Genomic DNA, 22137 nt, shown 5'->3' on the forward strand with positions numbered 1-22137 from the left:
TTCGGATATCACATTTTTGCTTTAGAAAATACCCTGTGCCAACTTTTGTGGAAATACATTGTGAAATGTGCAAGTTTTCCATACAAGAACTTGATTGCCTCCTAACTTGTCTGATGGGTCGACTCTGCACCATTTCTTAACTGAAATAGTATATGGTTATGAAGTAGCCATCAATTCAATACTAATATGATGCAAGGAAAATCTTTCGATTCTTTAGAAATCATCTATATCAAATCCGCTGGAGGTAAAATTGTCAGCTTATGTCGATATTTATATTGTATATCAATGCACAGCCTAAAAATATACGTTTGCAAAAAATGTAAATGAGCTTAAACTTTAAGAATGAACATCCCTTTTTATGCACTGAATATGTTACCCTAAAAAATGTAATTGTCCGTCTGTCTGTCCGGCTGTATATAAAAGTTTGCACACCTCCCTTTCTCCCAAAGAAGCTGGGAGCATATAGCTGCTATTCAAACTGAACGATCAAAACGAAATACTTATATGGAAAACTTTTTATTTGTCAAAATAATGGTRTGGATTATTTTCCAAAGCAACGCTACCATCTACGAACAGTTGTTTTTTGCTCAGATCGGTTTACTATATCAAACAAATAGGTGTGATACAAACTGATAAATGAAAATTGTTTTTTATTTGTGATAACTTAAGGAAACCGGGTCCATTGTTTCAAGCTTTAAATATGATCAAACTAACAAATGATAGGTATACATACATATATACATATTACTCAACAACCAACAAAAAGAACTTAATAGGTAAAGTCACAGATGTCTGCTGTATTGYCTTTTCTGAAAGAAATCGGTGTGCAGCTACCTTTAGGTAGGTTATACTAAATTCAAATTGATCGACCTATTTTCGGAAACAATTTGCACATTTTTTAGTCGTGCTATTGCTAAAATGACTCGGGTAATGAAGACAGAATTGAGGTTCGATTTATCAACATTTTTGAACATTTCACTGGTGTCAACATTAAGTAAATTTGAGAATTCTCATTCGCCTGGTCTTATAAATACTGTAGAGGAACTAGAAGAAGAACTCCGGCTGCTATAGCCAAATAAWATCCGTGCAATAATATTATGCGAGAGATTATTGATTCGAATCGAGGTTAAATCCGTAGCAATCCAATTCTAGTAGTTCGATTGTAATTCTGGTATGAGAAGTTTTCGTGTGCTTGGCCAAAACGAACTCTGTTGTAAGCAAGATAATTCTTAGGCCCTCTGGAGATGATATAAGACTATTAAAAACTCTGTAAAAACTCTGATCAGATTAAAAATATTACTGACTCGTATTCTTAGTCAGATTTCCATAAAATATATTATATTGTTCACTAAATAAGTTCGTTTGATGGCAACAGCTGATTTTTTTGAAGCCTACTTGACACTGAACAACTTTTACACATGTACATATATGTATGTATATATGTATTTGAACAGCTGATAAAGTAAAGCTTATTTGTAAAAAAAAATTTTAAATTTTTTGGAAAATCTTTGTTATTTACTGCTTTACTATCAAAAGGATAAAAATATAGTTCAAGCAAGGGAAAGCTAATGTGTTACGAGGTAGAATGTCAATGTCAAAATTGGTTTGCGAAATTTCGTTCCAACAATTTAGATCTCAAAGATGCCCCACGTCCTGGGAGSGAAGGCCTCTTGAAGTTGATATAGATAAAATAAAGTCTTTGATCGATGCAAATCGTCGAATGACAACAAATTTGTCGAACGCGATCGTTCCCGTTACGCAATAAAAAATCGTTTAAATCGCACTAAAAAAACATAATTTACTCAGTAAATGATCAAATCCACGATATGTTGAAAGGTCACGCATAATATATGTACATACATACTATACATATATTAATTCTAATAGAACAGAATTAATAAAGTAAGTATAATGTATAAATTTTTTGGAGTCATAGCACTGGCACGGACCTAAGGTTTTCTCACCAGCTCCGTATAAACGTAAATACCTACTTATTATATTAATTAGTGTGTTAAATTAAAAAGTATATCGAAATTCATCAAGTCACATTCGCAATATCAAAATCTTTGTATGTACATATGTATAATAAAGATTACAATAATAAAATGCGCAAAAACAAAGCTTGCTAGCGTCGGCAAAGTTATTAGGGCATGCAATTAAAATCAGATCACCAACGATTTTGCAAGCTTTTATCAGCTGCCGGTTGTACATGTATTGCTGCACCTATACTACTGTATATCTCAATAGGTATATACAGGTACATGTGAGCTTACTTAAGGTTAAAACGAATGATAAATGTTGAAATCGCCTACAATAGAATTGCTCAAAAATGAAGCATGTGAAAGGTAGAGGTAAGGTAAGGTATACAATAACAATAAACATGCACAAATGATAATGACCAGGGATATGGAAAATACCGCTTTTCAATCCTTAAAATGTTATTTTGAATAATCTGGAATGCGGTTATGTATCTCTTTTAAACACAGAGATATAGAAAGTAAAGAGTATATGGTTATATGATCGGTTGAGTTTAACTGTCACAAAGAACATGAGCCCACTTAATTATGTGGTTATTTATATTGATTACCTCAACTCTGTTTTAGAAGTAAAAAAGAGTTGGATTTAAGTATATAAAGGGCAGTCGATAGGATTTTAAAACCGAACATTTATATAATTTTTAGACTTCCTGACACACATGTGTATTTCTAAGTAAATCAATGTAGTAATCATTTCTTGGATAAAATCAAACCAAATAGTTTTATAAATAATAAAACATACAAAGGAATCACTGAATTCGCAAATGTTGATGGCAAACAACGATTCTTTGTTTATTACTTTCGATGTTTCTAATTTATTCCTTTTTTGCACTTTGGCAATCAAACTTATCAAAAGCGTTGCTGATAAATTTAAACGATAGTTATATTAATTTAGTTTGCACATTAAAATTGTGGAAGTAAAATTTCAAAAAATAAAAATTATATGTGGGTCTAGTGGACCTTGAGGGTCGTATGCTTAAGTAATTATTTACTTTAAGAAAATTTATATAATTGTCATTTSTTGGATATCACTCTAATTATATAAAATCAAATTTTTCGTACTCGTTGTCCGTTTCTTTGAGATAGAACCCTCCCAATTTTGACATTCAGTCTTCCTTAAAAAAAAAAAACTTTATATTAAACAAGTAAGGAATAGCTAAGATTGCGTGTAACCGAACATTTTCTACTCTTGCAACCTACAAGGATCAAAGCCGAAGAAATATTAAACTAGCTTGGCTGATAACTATAACCTTTAAATTGGGGGGACTAAGGGAAGTAGTTATCCAATTCAGCACATTTTTGAGAAAAGGRTATTTTACGAATAGAGAAACATTTTCCGTGAATTAAAATAACATATTTCACATATTGACTAATATTTAAGGGATCGTCTCAGTGTGACCCTCCGAGAAATCACTGATTTTCGCGATTTTTATACGCTGGCCACACGTTGCTACGCAGTATTATAGTTTTGTTCACCTAACGATTGTACGTATTATCTAAAACAAAACGAGATAGATATAGGGCTATGTATATGTATATAAATGATCAGGATGACGCGTAAAGTTGAAATTTGGTTGACTACTTGTCTGTCCGTCCGTTCGCCATTAACCGAAAACCTATAAAGTGCCATAACTTAACATTAAATTAAGATATAAAACTCTAATTTGGCATAGGGGATCGCTGTAGCAAGGTGCACTAGTTGGCAAACATTTTTGAAAAAGTGGCAGTGGCCCGCCCTCTAATAATGTGAAAATGGATGAAATCGAATGAAAACCCCGTTCACTCTCCATATAAGGGKATACTAAAAGCGCGATAAAGATTTATTGATCAGTAACGGGATAAAACTTTGCACGAATAATGTCCTTAGTGTATTCCACCTTATGAACAAAARTYGTTTAAAACYAAYCAAAACGTTCAAGAWCCTAGGTACCGTATGTGTGGACCCCAGTACMTATAGTTAACTTTTAATCAAGAATATGGGTCAATATGTGAGTGTATAATTGAAATTCAGTGATAGTACTTCTCTGACAATGGCATGWCTGTATGTTAAAAATCTAAAATAAAGATAGTGGAACTTCCGGTTGATTTTGTACYGCATATATCGGAAAATATATATCAATGAAAATGAGGGAGCGTGTTTTACTCAAAACATGTATCTTTGTGACTAAAATAAATATATTTGAGCGAAAACTTGACTTACCTCCCATATAACTAATAACAGGATATCCGAACATCCGGCTGACTTTTGATTTGTTTTTTAGTATGTGAGGATGGAGTCACGCAAGKGAGAAAAGTTCTGTGATCGCTATTCAATTGGGAGTGGCCAGAAACAATTCTTTTACATATGACTCAAGCAGCTCATGACTTCCGGTCCTTGACCAAGTATCCTCTGGGTAGCCTAAGAACATCCGTTTGAAGGCGAGCTAAAGTGCGAAGGCGAAATATCCCCTACATAGGGTTGTGAGCTGGGTTTGGGACCCGCCACGAAAAAAAAAACACACTCAATGAAAACGCAACAACAGCCTTGGATGAGAGACCCCCCTTTTGATGACGACCATGGCAAATGAATTAAGGACTATGATTTGAGGGCATGCACCTGGAATGTCCGGTCCCTTAATTGGAAAGGTGCCGCTGCCCAGCTGGTTGATATCCTCGTGAAAATAAAGGCTGACAGCACCGCCGTCCAAGAAATGCGATGGACGGGACAAGGACAGAGGCGAGTAAGACCTTGTTATCTRTAGTAGATGTAGATGATATTGATATCATCGGCCTCAACACCCGCGCCGTTAGTTCTGMTTTCTCCAGACTGGACCAGGAAGCAAAACAAATGGGTCTGGCAATGAACGAAGGCAAGATGAAATATCTCCTGTCATCAAACAAACAGTCGTCGCACTCGCGACTAGGCTCTCACGTCACTGTTGACTGTCATAACTTTGAAGACGTAGATAATTTCGTCTATCTTGGAACCAGCGTAAACACCACCAACAATGTCAACCTAGAAATCCAACGCAGAATAACTCTTGCCAACAGGTGCTACTTCGGACTGAGTAGGCAATTGAGAAGCAARGTCCTCTCCCGACAAACAAAAACCAAACTCTATAAGTCACTCATAATTCCCGTCGATCCCGGATCAGTCGACGTTGCGAGTTTTCGAGAGAAAAGTTCTGCGAAAGATTTATGGTCCTTTGCGCGTTGAACACGGCGAATATCGCATTCGAWGGAATGATGAGCTGTACGAGATATACGACGACATTGATATAGTTCAGCGAATTCAAAGACAGCGGCTACGCTGGCTAGGTCATGTTGTCCGAATGGACGAAAACAYTCCAGCTCTGAAAGTATTCGACGCTGTACCCGCCGGCGGAAGCAGAGGAAGGGGAAGACCTCCACTCCGTTGRCAGGATCAGGTGGAAAAGGACCTGGCTATGTTCTACGTTTCTACGCCAATTAAGAAGAAGTATGTTAATAGTATGTGGTATGGGAAAGAAATTGAGAAAATCTGGTCGATGCYACATAAACTTCCATATACTACAAATAATGGTATTTGTTTTTCTCAAAAACATTATTAGTCCGTTAGTATAGGAGTTATATATAGTATATATATATATATATTATATAAAAACATTTCGATCCTTAGTTTTTCCCTGGCTTTAATTCTTGTACGTTGCAAGAGAATAAAATGTTCGGTTCCCTTCCTTACTTTTTTTTTAATGTTGTAATTAACTMGTCGGCCCGATTTTTTTAAATAAATAAATACGTTCAAGATGAATACAAAATGATTTTTTTTGTTTATTTATTGGGTGTTTAATATTAAGTAAATTGTTGCAATGACAGGTATAAAAAAGGTACGATGACCACGATTGCGGCCTCAATTTCGATCTACAACAAGAACTCCAAAAAGATAATTAACATGTAGGAAGATTTCAAAAACAAAAAAAAAACGCTTCCATTGCGTAATACAGACGAACAAAGACCCAATTTAAATTTTGTTTTAAAATTGGTAAAACTTTTACTGAAACATTTCAATTGATGGCCAGTTTATGGCCATGATTGCCTATCCCGTAGCAGACTGCACGAGTGGTTTCAACGTTTTCAAAGTAGTCGTGATTACATAAATGACGATCAACATGTGGGCCAATCGAAATCCGTGATCACCGGAAATTCCATCGCAATTGTGCGTGAATTCATCGAAAATCAGCCGAAATCATCATTGAAATTCATGGAAATGGAATTGCACATCTCCAAAACATCGATTTAACGCATTTTGACCGAATATTTGGGCTTACGAAAGGTGTGTGCACGGTTTGTTTGTTTGCTCAGAAWCCAACATTTAATTCAACGCTTGCAAACGATTATATGATCAAAAACATATTTTAACCKTTAATCACTCCCCKTATTCACCTGATAYGGAACCATGCGATTTCTTCCTTTTCGGAAAAATACATTTGCCCATTAAAGGAAAGCGTTATGCAGACGTTCATGTGGCCATTCAAAAGGCTTCCACCGGCATACTGGCGGTCATACCGGCGAACAAGCTCAAACACTCGTTCCACCTGCTTTTTGACCGTGCAAATAGCTGTATTGAAGAAGAAGGTGATTATTTTGAATAAAATAAATTAATTTTGCGAARAARCCTGTTTTTTAAGTCCTGTTTACTTTGAAACGCACCTTATAGATATCTTCAAAACTCTTCCTTTGAGAGTGGAAACCGTTTCGAAAAACAACATTCTGAGAAAAACGCGTTTAAAGATTGGAGTCGCGACATGCCACACTCCCTTCCCTTTCTACAAGACTCCTGTAGCGACTGTAATAATTGGAATTTCGATTTAAAATTTTGAGAGAATTTTTACTACATTGTATGCATCTAATAATGCAAAAATTATTTTTCGAAAATTTCACACTGAGACGATTCCTTAAGTGCACATACTAAATATATTGCCTATTTGGCATCTGGGTTCTTGAGAAGTTATCTTCCGATTTCGGAAATTTTTGGGGTTAGATGAAATACCTTGAGGACACTATTTGTGTGTATCATCCAGATACATTGATTGGTTCTGGACTCGTATACTGGAAATTGAAAGTATTAGTTGGAGTATGGGAAGTAGTTGTCGATTTTGTCTGATTTCYCATTTTTTCTATGTAATGTAGGAATGTTAAGATAATATTGTAAGCCGATTCTTGTTCAAATCGGTTGAGTAGGTTCCGAGATATATGATTTCACGTAAATGTGRAYCCTCCCGAATGTAAGATTTAATGTCTCTGAAACAATCAGTTATYGATTTGCCGGCGTTCAAGAAGCTTTTAACAAGACCGTTATAAGGGGAATGTGCGGAGTTATAATCCAATTTCAACAATTTCCGTACTGTCATAAGGATTCTTAAATGATTTGTTCGAAGCGAATTTGGTTATTGTAACTTTTTTGGTTTAGAAGATATATTTTAAAAATGTTTGCTCAYAGATGCTCCTTGCTACTGCAATCTTCTCTACCAAATCACAGTACTATCTTAATTGAGTGCTTAGTTATGGCATTTAATAGGTTTTCAATCAATGGGGTTTTGTGGTCAGCAGTCCAATTAAACCCATTTTCGAATTCGTCTATACTTTTTTATCAAAGTACAAAGTTTCGTTACCATATCTTAATTTTTACTCCAGTTACAGCTTGCTCGTGCMGACGGACGGATGGAAGCAAGGACAGACAGTCCCCCGCATTTTAACTAATCTCGTAATTGTGATCATTTATATACATACATATATATAAGTCTATTTCTATCTCGATTAGTTTTAGGTGATAYAAACAATAGTTATTTGAACAAARCGATTATAAGGTATTGTCTTGAATAAAATATTGTAAATACTACATATTATTTATAATYTTAATACTTCATTTCATAGCCTTGAAAGCTTCACTCTTATGTATGTGTGTGTGTGCTTTAAGTATTGTCATCCATCATTTTGAAGTTTATTTARCACTCTAATAAAAATAAACTCTGTTGTCACAGATGATTGCGAATTATTTAAAGATAATGTGTAATGCATTTATAGTTCCCATGTGGATTGACCGTTATCTGACACAGTATAAATATCAGTTTCGTGGAACTAGGTATATACATATTGAATACGCGTTTTTAAGTTGTTGATGATAAATAATTGTTCGCATTTACATCTTCATACAAAAGTATAGTAGAGTGTTAGTACACCGTTTGACAACTTCATTGAGTGGACCAGACTCCAAATACCTAAGAGGACGAAACGATTATAAATGATTGTGAAAAAGATTAACGATTTGCCAAGAGATGGCATAACTTGATTATTATTCCATTGTTTCACTATTCCGAAAATGCATTGGGAACCTATTGTCCTTGCGCGTCTTTCTCATTATAAGCCATTCATTTCAAGGTTAAACAACAATCATTTTTTTTTACTCAAATACAATAAATGTATAGTATGTTTGAAGAACTTTTGCTTGAAAAAGAGTTTTCAGGCCGTTCTTCTTCAATAATTTGATATTTAGCGTCATCCAAAGGTCAACATATTTGGATGGAACTATATAGTGCACATGCTTCAGCTGTGGCAAAAGAGGTTTGCATGACTTCAAAGTGGTGACTTTGGTTTGGAATATGTGGAACGTCCAAAAAACAGAAGAGCTCGCAGAATATTTGTGCGTCACCCTGTCACCCMTTTTAGAGAGTTTAAAAGCATATAGGGAATTTTTGCTTTACTAGCTTTATAGCCATTTTTGACTATCATTTGTTCCAGTGGATGCAGAATGCCCTCTCTGGAAAACGAATCACAACAGACTAGTCTATCAAACGTTGGMTTGGTTCTTTCTTTGCTGTCAGGCCGGCGCAATAAAAAAAAAAAATTCTTAAGTTCTTTCAATGCATTGTGAACTTACTTTCTTTGCATAAACTTAAAGCTCCTTCTGAAGCGACAATTATTGACCGGATAAAAATCCAAGTCCGTTCAGTTTCATAAATTCTACTGTCATGAGAACGAGAAACAAATATAATTCCATTATTATGTTTATCATGTTTTAGTTGCCTTTTTTCTTAAGCTATTCTTTCTTAAGATCACAAATACATACATAAGGATTAGTTAACAGGAAAAATCGTTAACTTCGATTGCATCCCTTGCTAGAAAACTTCATTTGATCGTTCAGTTTGATTGATAGTTATATGCTACAGTGGTTACTCTGGTGTCTGAAGGTCTCCCAAACCAGCTACGCGAACTACTCGTCGGCCCTGAGAAAAGAAWAAAAACAGCTAAAATAGGGATAACGCTTAAATGGGACACCTCTAAKCTAGACTTAGAAATGTTCCCCGCGCTTTCGTTTCATAGACGAWTCCCTTCGAAAACCCACCTTTCTCAAGATTTAGTATAAGTAAAACAATAAAAATATGGAATATGGAGTAAAAGCATACATATGTTTTATACGGAAAAACGTAATTAGACCTATGTGATATATTTAAAAGTTCTTACATATTGTGATAGTATTTCATCTAGTTGTTGTTGCAGCTTTAGAAAGCATCCCTGAARTAATTGGAAGAATGCTGTCGAGTTGGCAGTCCTTCGCCAGCTAAAAAACCTGATTGGATTGTTGTGTCGTGTATTTGATGTTCAGTTTCAACCAAACTTAGCCTTTAATTTCTTCATATAGTATACATACATACATACTTACACTAACATATGTTTTACATCTTTTTTATAGTTTGATTATCTCTAATTCCAGAATACCTATCGTCAACCTTCTGCAATGTCAAGCAAACTTTTTTCAYCGCAATCCATGGCATCAACCTCCGCCAGCTCAAGCTCAAGAAATGCGACGATGCGTGACAAAGCTGAGAGCTATAAAAGTTACTACGAAACGAATTTATAGATGCCACCTGCATATATTACGCATATTATGTATTTTTTATGTATAATAAATTTTTAAATTAAACTTAATTGCAAAAGGTAAATGAAAACGCTATTTTTGTATACATATTTAACTTTTAACATTTTATTTTATATTTATATGGAAAATTTAAATTCACAAAATTAACTTTTGATTAGGTAAAGCGCTTAAGTAATGCTATATATTTATATACAATATAAAAATAACATAATATAAAAATGAACTAACGCTTTCGTGAAGCATTCTGTTGTTTTTATTTTGCAAATGATTCCTTTATYCACTAGTTTTAACTAAGTGCCAACGTTTCTAATAGAAAGTTGTCGTTATAAAAGCTAATATATAGTTTTAACAGCTCGATCGACAACTAAGTATACGCAAAAGCCGAAATTAAAATTTTTTTTTTAAATTCAAGAGCTAATTCATTTAAAGATTGAGCTTAATGCTTGCCTAAACATAGAACTTTTGGAATATAATTATATTGAATGCAGATTTCAATTTACTTAGAAATGCCACTAAAAATTAATTCATCTATTTTTATTTTTTGAATATATGTACATACAAAAGTGTATGTATATTGAATTATGTATCGTAAAGTATTAAAACGTGATAGTTACAAACTTTTTAGATATTAAGTAATTTGTGTTTAGAAAAATATTAAATTGATGTAAACATAGAAATGTAAACAAAATTTATTACAAAAAAATATAAAAATTAATTATAAACTATTATGGACCAAATAAAGACAAAAAATCTTGCAAAAAATTAGCAGAAGATCCGTATCTTATTCGCTATTGAACTATACATTGGAAGAATTGACAGATTTGATTTATCAACTATAATTGAAATTCAATGCAATTCAAAAAGCTACTTGCTATATAAAAATATCACGCGTTGTCATTGTTAAGCGGGACATCGCCGGTTTCCACTATATCACGCTTCTCAATGTAGCTGACATCGAGAAGACAGAATTTGGCACGACACATAGGGCAGGTACATTTCTGTTCAAGCCATACTTCTCGATCGTGTTCACTCTGACGTGCAGCAAACCAACGCGCAAGACAATCAACGCACCACATTGGTCGGCAATAGCAATTTGTACAAGTATTCTCCGCTGACAGTGGACGTCCATCACGATCAACATCTTCACATTGTTTATGAATTTTTATATTTGGCTCAGCAATCATACAAGCAAAGCACCTTTCTGCTATCCTATCCGCTTTGTAAATTGGATTTTTAGTCACTTGTTCTTTRAAAACATCTATAAAACGATCTATTACGTTGCGATGGAATTGTATGTTTGATGGTATGGCAATAGGTCGACTAATTCGCTCCTCCAGATTGCGAAATTCTAAAGCATTGATGCGTATGTGAAAGTCAGCGACCTTTTGTCGATTTGGTTTCACTACTATGCTCACCATTTGTAAGGTATCGTTAGTGTCTTGTGAAACGTTGTAAGTTTCTGTCTATAGAAATTGGTTAATGTTAGTGCTTTTTAAAAATAGCAATAATAATTCCTAAAAGGAATGTTCTGATAATAGAGTTTTTTAACTACTATATGATTCACTTACTTTGGCTACACTGAGGGAAGTATCGCTTTGGTGGGCAAAATGTACATTATAAAGCGAAGTTTTAATTATCCAGTTTTCTGTTGCTATAACTGTCGATATGGAGTTCAGCTTCTTTTTATATATGTCGAGTCTATTAATCAGATACTATTTGTTAAATTCATTTTTATTTATGGTTACACTCTAAAACAAATTTTAAATTCCTCCAACATACCTTCGAAATTCAGTGCTTATGTCGCTCGCAACAGTGTGATAACTATCTGGCACATTGGAGAATTTCAATAATGTCTGGCTGATTGGATGACGCCGCCAGTTTTGCTGCTGCCAATTGAATATTAAAGCCGGCATTGCCAAGACTGCCATTAAACTAAAACGTTGTGCGATTTTCCATGTGAGCGTTTTAAATGCAACAGCTTCTTGTGGCATTGGAAAATCCGGATCCAAATCTACATTTTCAGGCAATTCGCGTTCCGCAAATACAGAGAACTTTAATTTGTGTATGAGAAAATACAGTGCAGGCAAGCAGCTGTGTACAAATAAATTCAATGATGTGCGACGTTGATGGTAGTGTACGAAATTGAGGTTTTCATCACCCAACAGTTTAATGAAAATTTGTTCGATAGTTAAACCCAGACGCTGAAACTCCTCTGGTGGATATATAATACACATACATAATAAAAGGTAGAACAAATTGAAGAGCAGTTCAGACTCGTCCATTTGGTGAAAAATCGTGAAAAACTTATGAAAAACAACACAGGATATATTTTAAGAAGTTAAAAAATTCGTTTTGCAAATTTTATTTTAGTTATTGCTTTCTTTGCATATGTATATTTGCTTTCCTGTGATGTGTCAACTCAATCTTTTCTGTTTTGTTCTTATTTTGTTTTCCAATTTTTAGAATATATGACTATAGGGTTGCATTTTTGTGTAGGTATATAAAAGTGATTTTTAAATATGTCTGACTTTAAACAATATACGTGTAACTAAGTTACAGTCATTTCGGCACTGCGATGATTGGCTGTTTCTTACTAATTTGGGTTTCTCACACAGAAAATGATAGTACAAATTTTCTAACGGGAGGATTTTTGACACAAAAACACGAAAATGTTAATTTTTACAAGTTTTGTTCTTAATGAGTTTGCTCTCATATATAACACATRGAGAGCGACATCTCTCACTTATAAAAATACAAACGTTCTTATAGACATTTATTTAGACAGCAGCACGACAACACGACTGTAGGCTTTCAGTTGTCGCTCTCAAAAATATAAAAATATTTCTAAATTCCCCAACGACAGTAGAGAGGAGAGGATGCCACAAATTAAACGATATATTACTCAAAGCTCTAACGAACCTGACGTTATTTTACAAAGAGAAGCATAAAATAGCTCTGTTATATCATTTGTAATAACTATTGATAATTCAAAACAAATAAATTTACCTATTCATTAATTTTTGAATCAACAATTTCACTCTGAACAAAATATAAAACATCTTGTTGCGCGATATTTAGATATTTAATATTTGTAAAAATGGATGAAAGTATTATTAATAAATTAATTACCTGCTTTTATTTCTTTATACTAATAAGAGAATTTAACTGAGAATTTGCCGTAAAGTAGCCAAATAAGTAATTAAGGGATGTTTTCAGTGCCGCTCAACACAGTTATTTCTATTTCTTTTACGGTTTTAACTTCACTGGGTTGAATTGAAGTTGAAGTACAATATGTAAATTATATATACAGTGAAACTCCTCATAACCGGACACCCACCTGGTGATAGCAATTGTTTTTGTATAAATATAATAATCAAAACGTTTGGTTCATGAATTGTGGCCAGGTGTGGGATATGTTTAGCTTTGAGGATTGTCCGTAATCGAAAATTTCACAATATATAAGTAAAAAAGTTATTCGCAATATATAAATTATCAATGTAAAAGTTGTCAATTTTTCAACTTTAAATGCAAATATCTTTAAAACTATATATAAGTCAGCGGCAACTATATATATATATATATTCGTGATCAGGAGAACGTCACCTTTCCAGTGATACCTATTTTATTCCCGAAATACGGGGATGCTATTCTAAATCCCAGCCTTTTCAATTTATCGGCATACGAAAACTCGTTCGCAACACAAAATTTAACATAAGTATTTGTATCAATATTTCCGGTCATGTAATATTCGACAAACACTACTGAGACTGACATAAACAGATACTGTAARAACTGCTTGACAGATCGCACTATTTTTCGGCATTATAATAAAGCACATCTGTACCAAATTAGGAAAATTTACCTGTCTTCCATATAAGCGGGAGATTTAAATTAAGAACTCAAGATCCTTTGACKGGGTGTATATATATAAGATTTATTAAAATATGTGAAGAAAATAATACGTAGTCCATTATTATACGTAGTCCATTATTTTCTTCACATATTTTATTAAACCTTGTGCGTTTATCAGAGGTAATTTAAAGGAAGTACTAATAAAATAGTGTCCGTCCAGTCATTAAAACTGTTCATATCCGGTTATAGAATTTGGTTTTGGATGAATGTAGTAATGGAAATGTTGTGTTTATGATAGTTGTACGGTTACGGGAGCTGTCCCCATTGGGATATTTCACTGTATATTATATAAAACAATCTCATTGCATCTGTATTTATGTGTGAGAGAACGTCTAATTATATTTTATTAGATATACACTTTCATATGTTTAGTTAGCAGTATTTATTGTAATTTAACTTAATTTCACAAATTAAAAATGAAATTATTTCATATTTGGGTAACGTTTACGTTCATTTAAATTTATGAAAGTTATTTTTAAATTCTTAACAGTTGAGTAATGTTCAACCACTCAGTCATAACTACATAAAACGCATTCATACATACACATATAGGTAAGTATTCATTGCATCATTTAAAACTTATTGAAAAATCCTCTCTTTTTGCTAGAAAATAAAAATGCTTATTAAAACTAAAAGATCGGTTTTATATTTCAAATATATATTTACGATATAATTTACAATTTACTCATAAATATGTTTTACGAATTTAAACTGAGTCAAAATTCTACTGCAACTTATATCGTAAAACTTTTACATTAAATGCTTTTAAATATGATTTAAAGTTGTCTTATAATGTGTTTATCGCAGAGGATATACATATATCTCAATTTTATGTAACAAGTGTTATATTTTAACTATACATATAAGCAATCAAAAATTTTTTTCAAAATTGATGCTCACAAATAATGCTGCGCGTATCTTTTGGAATGCCATTTTATAATATCTTCTATCGTAGGAATGACAAAATATTTTGTCTCTATGAATTCCTTTAACAATCATGACAGCAACCTGAACGCAACCTTACTTTCTTTGCGCAGTGGGGTCTGTTGTTGATGTTGAACTCGACTCGTTTAAGCTCAGTTCGAAGCTATTGTCTCCACTTGTGCACGTTACAGTCGTCAAACTGGAGTCATTATTGGGACTATGTCGACCGAAAATACTTAGATTTGGCAGGCTTTGATCACAAGAAGTTCCATCTGCATTCTCCATGTCAACAATACCAACATCCGAATTATTTACAGCACTGTAATCGCCATCGTCAAAACTATCATTACTCAAACTACTACAGCGACTATCATCACTTAAACCATTTGGAGAGGGTGAAGTAATTTGGTGTGTCAATTGATTTGAATCAGAGTTCTCTCCTTGAAGATCATTCGAAACTTCAATATCCACAACATCAGAATTCAGTTCAGTAATCAGAGGTAGACTTCCGAGCACATCAGATCCCGCCATCGATGTCGCATTTGATGTTGAAGCAACAACTGGTATACTTGGTAAATTTTTAGGTTTAGAATCAAGAAGGGAAACCATAGGGATTTCGCGTAAATCTTCTGATTTCGCAGAATGCAGGTTGCTATTGGATTTAAGCAGATCGCTCAATTCTGGTATATTATGTGAAGTCATGGTATTACTCATTGATGAATTTACATTTTGAGGCTGTTTAGATACTTGAATATTATCATGGCTTTGAGGGGGTTTATTTTGGTTATTAGCCTCTGCAGTTGCTGCTTCGTTKTTGGTTGGTGCTTTCTGAATATTTTGTTGCTGTTGTTGTATTGGCAGTTGCTGTTGCAGACTGTGTTGTGTACTTTGATGACGCGCGGATCGTGTCCGAGGAGGCGGTTTTGGTGCTACGGTGTTTAAGTCCTTATTCAAAGGAGCAATTTTTGTGTAATAATCTCGATTGTTATCGGCCAATCCATTCGTTCTATTTATATTGTCGTTGAGCATTTCTGTGTCTGGATAACCGACCGAATCATTTACAAAATCTACAACACTTCTCAAACATTCTGTTGGAATTGATATGTCAACTTTCGCACCAGGTCCTTCCAAAGGACGTTCGGGTGGGGGTTCTGGTAATTGAATAAACAGTTCAACATGATATTTATCAAGATTAGAACGAAATATTTTTATTAACATATATTGTAGTTAATGATTTTATTGACTCATAACTCCATATTATATACTTTTAAATTTTCCAAAGGATAACATGTAACAAGAACTATTGATTAATGTAGTGCGATTAAAAGATTTGTACAATCAATTAATGATTCCAAACAAAAAATCCATACTTCTTATATGTAGTGCAATAAGATTCGTCTTGGCACCACAAGGGGCTGCCCACAGGGTGGAGTACTATCCCCTCTGCTTTGAAGCCTGATAGCTGACGAACTACTCGAGCTGCTCATCAGCAATGGAATCCGCTGTCAAGGGTATGCGGACGACATTGTCACAATGGCGATAGGTAGATTTGAGAACACTCTCTGTGACATTGTACAAAGGGGCTTACACTTGGCGAAAGGATGGTGCAACATGGTAGGGCTAAATATCAACCCAGTAAAAACCACCGTGATCCCATTCACTAAGCGGAGATCCCTTCCGGGCCTGAAGGTCCTAACAATTGAAGGCACAGAGGTGGAACTGTCTAAGTAGGTCAAATTCCTTGGCCTCACCTTAGACTCATCATTAGGGTGGAGTAAGCATTTGGACTTAACGCTGTCCAAAGCAACAAGAGCACTTATGATTTGCAGACGACTGGCCGGCAGATAATGGGGATGCAAGCCAAGTATCATCAGATGGCTGTATACCATGATAGTGAGGCCTATCGTCACCTATGGAGCGGTTGCCTGGGCCACCAAAGCTGCGCAGTCTTCGGTGATTCGGAGGCTGTCAAAGCTGCAAAGACTTGTGTCTGTGCTTCGGGGGCGATGCGCAAATGCACACGGTGGCACTGGAAGTCATACTAGAACCCACACCGCTGCATCAGGTGATCAAGCTAGCAGCAAAACACACCATGCTGCTAATGTCAGCAGAAGGCTGTGGAAGAGGGAAGGTAATGTCCTCTAGACAGATGGACTCACTAGCGGAAAGCACACCGCTAGCCCTCCTCCCAAAGAACAGCACCACGAAGAAAATTAACCTCAAGAAGAACTTTAAASTTACTCTAGGCAGCAAAACGGAGTGGAATGACTCCAAGCTGGAAAGGATGCTGGAAGACAGTACCATTCAATGGTACACTGATGGCTCTAAAACCCCGGAAGCTATTGGGGCAGGTATTGTGGGACCACGTACCAAGCTGTCCATACCTTTGGGCTGCTTCCCAAGTATCTTCCAGGCAGAAGTTTGGACTAGAGCCATACATAGCGGTAGGACCCCACATTCTTAAGAAGCCGTGAGGAGAGAGAACGGCACTGGCGGCAGGCAGCAAGCATGCGCCACGCCAAGCTGCTCCTGGGAGGATACAATCTCTCCAGGTTTAAAGAACTAATCCACCTCCTCCGAGAAAAATTTCGTYTCCTCGTCGCAATCTACACAGGGCACTGTAAGCTCAGGAAACACCTGTCCAACATGGGCATGGTCTCCTGTGCTAACTGCCGCTTCTGCGACCGGAAACACCAACACACCTAATCCGGGATTGCAAAGCAATCTGTTGAAAAAGGCTCAAGGCCCTGGCTTCTGTCTACATCAGCAGGGATCACATCCCCTCACTAGCGCCCCGCAAACTCCTGGAACTATTCAGGCTGCTGGGGCTCTGGGAGGTCATGTGATATAGGAGATGGCACAATAGACCCTAGATCGAGGTGCATTACCTCAATAACATTATCTATCTATCTATGTAGTGCAATTAAAAACAAAGAAATTCTTACCATTTAGGAAATGTTCTGCAACAAAGTCAGCTGCATTCCAGAGATCTGATTTTACCAGTAACTGTAATAACAGACCCACTGTCGGACGTTCATGTTTGCGGCCACTGGTGCTCCATTCCTGTATTAATATTTCTGCAAAATAACAGCCACTAGTTTGCCTTGTTGCTTCTTCTATTAGCCGAACTTGTTCTGGCTTGTATTTTAACTCTATCACATTTGAACCGTTAAATCTTTGGTTTTCTCTAACAGAATCTTCAACATTATATCCGTCTTGATTTGACCAATGTTTCGGTATATTTTCCATCAACTTTCTTCCCCCAACGAATCCCAACGTTTCCGCCAGCCGGTTCACATCGTTGGATTGCAGTCGTCGCAATTCTGTATCGCGTGTATACATTTTATATTTCCACTGCACTCCCCACTACTTGGAGTGGTTGCGAAATATCTTTGTGTGCGACCACTATTGATTTTTATACACTCTAATTCCAGGCACTCCGTCGTATAAAAAATCACAAAGTATTCAACAAGTTCTGGTCCATTTGCTATTGTGAATTTATATCCAACCAGAATTTGCTATAATGGTCAATCTTTATTTTCTTCCTTTTCTTAATTTCGCTGCTTCCTTGTTTTTCGCTTCGCTTTCCGATAATATTCTTTAAACCTTGCCAGGTTCTGCAACCAGTCAACGGGTTTTTGAATTTAGTTAAATCGGTACTCGTATCTTTCGAAGTTGTCAATGAGTTTTATTATAATAGTTAAGGTTTATCATATTATATAAACAAATGATATGTGGACATCACATTACAGGGATAAACAGTATTAAAACTGTAAACATATTCTTTAAAAACTGTCAAAATRCAATTTACCATTGTGCATATTATATATCAATAAGTTAATTTTAAATAATTTAAGATCAAAAAATTTAAGGAAAAATATTATTTCTCCAGTATGTTTATAAAGTTAAACTTTTTATTGGTAAAAGTTCGTTTTGTTTTATTAATTTTTCTCTTCAGTAAAAGACAATCTGTTTAATTATTTATTTATTGTAAGGTAAATTATTTTAAAAAGACCATACGACTTCAATACTTAAAGCAACTCTGAATGTTGGCAAACACAACGGCGATCAAGGTTTACTTCGTTTTAGACCACCATTTTCTTTTCGTGTATGAAACGTAATAGGTGATTTTTCTTTTGTTGAAAAATTAAAAATTTTTATAGAAAAGGTAAAGTAGCAGCGACAATTTTTTGGTGTACAAAATAATAAACAAGATTCCGTTTGTAAAATTTTCCCTTCAACGCTTTTATCAAAAATCATAATGGAAGATTTCAAGCAGTTATTGCAACAGAATGTCTACCGATATGAATCAACGGACTCTAATTCAGCCACCGATAGCGAAGAAAGTACAATTTCAGGTGTGAAAAACGATGTAAAGGCAGTTTTTCAAGGTCGGATGCCAACTAGGCGGCCCAATCCAAATGTCCAAAATAGAAATGCTTTGTTGGCACGGGAAAATCGTCGAAAGAAGAAAGCGCATTTAGAGGCAATGGAGAAGGAGTTGGAGGAAGTGCGATCGGCCAATAAGCAGCTTAAGAAGGCGTTGAAACAGCAAATGAAAGCAGTAAACCTACTTCAACGAGAAAAAAGGTATTTTCAGARCGTTATTGCAAATCACAAAGAAATAGAGAATCTTATTAAAGCTCTGAATGTTCGAATGCATGTTCAGCAGTCTCCGCCCGTAAATTCGCCAATGCTGAGTTCTCCAGTTCATTCGTATACCAGTCAGCAATTATGCCAGTCGTCAACGATTTTACAGCAAACAAACGGTTTGGACAATGTTGAATGGAATGTGGCATCAACATCGGAAAATTCGGATAATGGTAGCGTAGGAATTTCATCAGAGTTTTCTTTTCAAGATGATCCAATAGAAATGTATAACATTTTTGAAAATTTATCTTCAGATTTTATACCATCGTCAACTTTTAATGACACGTGGGTCGATATCTTCCACGAAGACCTAGGAACTAAAGGTTTGACAAAATTAACCACAGTTGGAGGAGAGCATAGTTATGCGGACGTTGATCAAGTGCCATCACTTGAAAGTATAGAATCTGATGCGGGCATTTGCTTACATATAAGGCAAGGAAAGGTGTCTTTAGAGTTTTGCCCGAATTGCAGTTGGAATTCTAACGATTATCCATCTGCAAATATTTTGCAAAATTAATTGTTAATTAATTTGTTCTCTTTTACTTTTAGAAAACTAGTCTATTAATGTTATTTATGCTTTAATGAAATGTAAGGTTTTGTCATCRCTTAATCGGAGTGCGTAAAATATTAAGGTGGGTTTATATCCCAAAGAGAATTGGTGGAAAATTATTGAATTTACTGTTTGTTGCAATTTTCAGCAAACTAACTTGCAGTATAACAGCTCTCAACCTATATACTATACAACAAAAAATTAATATTTGGTTTGCTGCATAATGAAACGAATTATGGTAATTCGGTAAAATGAATTGTTATAAATTTTATTATAACTGGATTGAATTAATAAGCAGAATAATCTATTTATGTAAAAGCTTGTAAAATAGACTACCTACTCCTTATATTTTAGAGCACTCCGAATTATATCGATGAAATGTTTTTTGGATGAATAAGTTAAAAGATTTACTATAATTAAATTAAAAYTGATTATATTTCTGTTAACAAAGTGATTTACTGTTTTTGGTTTCGGTAAAGGCTAAAGTTGTTACAATTATGTATTTTGAATTCTACTTAAACTTGCAGAAATTGTTTGAATTGTTTAAATTATGGAATCGTAATTGGCGAATATAACATGCTAAAGTTAATAGTTTATTTCATTAAAAAAAAGTACATGATTATTCAGTATCGTCATATAATGGATGTTAATCTAGATTGACAGAGTTTGCGGAGRCCCCAGTACGTAAACGTGTGTTGGAACTAGACCTGGATTGTTGGCTATCGTCGTCATCATCGTCATCGAATCCTTGAAATAAGCGAGTAAATAAGTCACCAAACATGCCGCCCATCAAACCTCCTCCAGTTATTGTAGGTGGTGGTGCAACACCAAAGAAATGTATTCCTATTTTAACCAAATATTTTTCGAACGAAGGATCTCTATTCAATGAAGGTTTATATAGATCACACAAAGCACGAAATGTTTCATGTCGTCTAGTGTCGATACAACGAAACAAAAAGCGTACGAAGTTTAATAGCGGTTGTTTGAATGGAAGCTCTACGCGCCTAATACTTGGATGATTTGCGGTATAGGAGACAAAAGTATCTTCAGCAGTCTTCCGATCTTTTAAACATAATTGTTGTAGTACAGCCTGTACGATAAATAAATCCAATTCGTTTTCGTAGCCTTTATTTTTATGGATCTTAATTAATATTCGACCGCAAAGATATCCATCACGACTTAGTAGAAAGTGATGACGAGCTTGTTCACAACTTCCTTCAGCCCAAAAAACTTGAGCAATAGCTTTGTGCATGCCTGGRTGCCCTAATGTAATCCCCGACATATCACTGCTCCACTTTATTGCACGACTCTGCAAAAAAAAAATATTCATGTAAGTTTTTTATAGATTAGCTAAATTTAAAAATGTTACAATTAAGGTTTCGCGCTCCACCGTGGTAGAGCTTAGAAGTCCAATAAGCGTGCCCAATCGTTGAATCCAAATGTCGCCATCATTACTTTGATCATTTTCAGCACTACCACGCTTATCTAATGTGTCAATAAGGAGGAGAACTAAATCTGCTGCACTAGTTTCTTGTTGTTTCGAAACAAGCTTCATTGCACCACTCCATAGTAACTCTAAGCAGTCCGCATATTTTTGCTGGCCGATGTATCGAAAGTACAATGTACGATACATTTGATGTGCTTCATAGTAATTGCCCGATTCAATTGAATTTTCCAACTTAGCAAGTACGCGGCTGACTCCACGCTGTACGCCACGATCTGCAGCAGTTGCGGTCATTGTTATTGCTGAGACGTGAAAAATCCTTTATTTTAAATATATTTATATTTTTTGAATAACGAAAAAAATGTGTGCAAATAAGTCAGTATTTTATATTTGGACTTGCTAATAAATTCACGGARCGTCAATCTTTGATTACTTGTTTTTATTTGACATTCTCTGTGGCTTATTCCAGGATGAAGTGTAAACGTCTAATAATAAAACACACCTCTAGGAAAAATTGAGTTGCTTCWAATCACCGATATCCGGTAAATAAAAATTAAAAATACATAAAGGAATGCTATCAAGTTGAAAGTCCTCGGGCACATAAAAAACCGAGTCTGTTCTGGTTGGGAAAATATTTATGTCATGGAAAAGAAGTTTGATGAGTGATACCGGATCTATGTATCAATGAATGTATAACTTTACGGGACCATTTTCATATCATAAAAAT

The 22137-nt window shown here is 35.0% G+C and overlaps 5 protein-coding genes across 6 annotated transcripts in view; 2 read left to right on the top strand and 3 right to left on the bottom strand.

The window, feature by feature from the left end:
* Positions 1-9994, top strand: part of LOC108975739 — a 16645-nt gene extending 6651 nt beyond the window's left edge. The window contains exon 2 of the mRNA XM_018944442.1: positions 9766-9994. Within this exon, the coding sequence (XP_018799987.1) occupies positions 9766-9912 (147 nt within the window). The 3' untranslated portion in view covers positions 9913-9994. The remainder of the gene's footprint in view (positions 1-9765) is intronic.
* A 698-nt stretch (positions 9995-10692) lies between these two features.
* LOC108975740 (E3 ubiquitin-protein ligase TM129) lies at positions 10693-12327 on the bottom strand. Its single transcript, XM_018944443.1, has 3 exons — positions 11710-12327; positions 11499-11628; positions 10693-11393 (listed from the first exon to the last, which is right to left on the bottom strand). The coding sequence occupies exons 1-3, from the start codon at positions 12210-12212 to the stop codon at positions 10815-10817; spliced, it is 1212 nt and encodes a 403-aa protein (XP_018799988.1). The 5' UTR covers positions 12213-12327; the 3' UTR covers positions 10693-10814.
* Positions 12328-14594: 2267 nt separating this feature from the next.
* LOC108975737 (protein Tube) lies at positions 14595-18344 on the bottom strand. The gene is made up of 2 exons (XM_018944437.1): positions 17712-18344; positions 14595-15917 (listed from the first exon to the last, which is right to left on the bottom strand). Exons 1-2 carry the CDS (start codon positions 18106-18108, stop codon positions 14863-14865), a joined length of 1452 nt encoding a protein of 483 aa, XP_018799982.1. The 5' UTR covers positions 18109-18344; the 3' UTR covers positions 14595-14862.
* Positions 18345-18940: 596 nt separating this feature from the next.
* LOC108975742 lies at positions 18941-20392 on the top strand. 2 transcript variants are annotated; one of them, XR_001993887.1, is made up of 3 exons: positions 18941-19589; positions 19671-20048; positions 20115-20392. XR_001993887.1 is itself a non-coding variant. In XM_018944445.1 (2 exons), exons 1-2 carry the CDS (start codon positions 19028-19030, stop codon positions 19931-19933), a joined length of 825 nt encoding a protein of 274 aa, XP_018799990.1. In that variant the 5' UTR covers positions 18941-19027; the 3' UTR covers positions 19934-20392. The 2 variants fall into 2 exon arrangements, 1 of the variants encoding a protein (XP_018799990.1); XM_018944445.1 differs by having other exon boundaries at positions 19671-20392.
* Positions 20393-20525: 133 nt separating this feature from the next.
* LOC108975741 (Golgi to ER traffic protein 4 homolog) lies at positions 20526-21832 on the bottom strand. Its single transcript, XM_018944444.1, has 2 exons — positions 21336-21832; positions 20526-21275 (listed from the first exon to the last, which is right to left on the bottom strand). Exons 1-2 carry the CDS (start codon positions 21702-21704, stop codon positions 20613-20615), a joined length of 1032 nt encoding a protein of 343 aa, XP_018799989.1. The 5' UTR covers positions 21705-21832; the 3' UTR covers positions 20526-20612.
* Positions 21833-22137: the final 305 nt, after the last annotated feature.

The sequence above is a fragment of the Bactrocera latifrons genome, unplaced genomic scaffold (assembly GCF_001853355.1).
Source record: "Bactrocera latifrons isolate USDA-ARS-PBARC rearing strain unplaced genomic scaffold, ASM185335v1 scaffold_692, whole genome shotgun sequence".
Taxonomy (NCBI): domain Eukaryota; kingdom Metazoa; phylum Arthropoda; class Insecta; order Diptera; family Tephritidae; genus Bactrocera; species Bactrocera latifrons.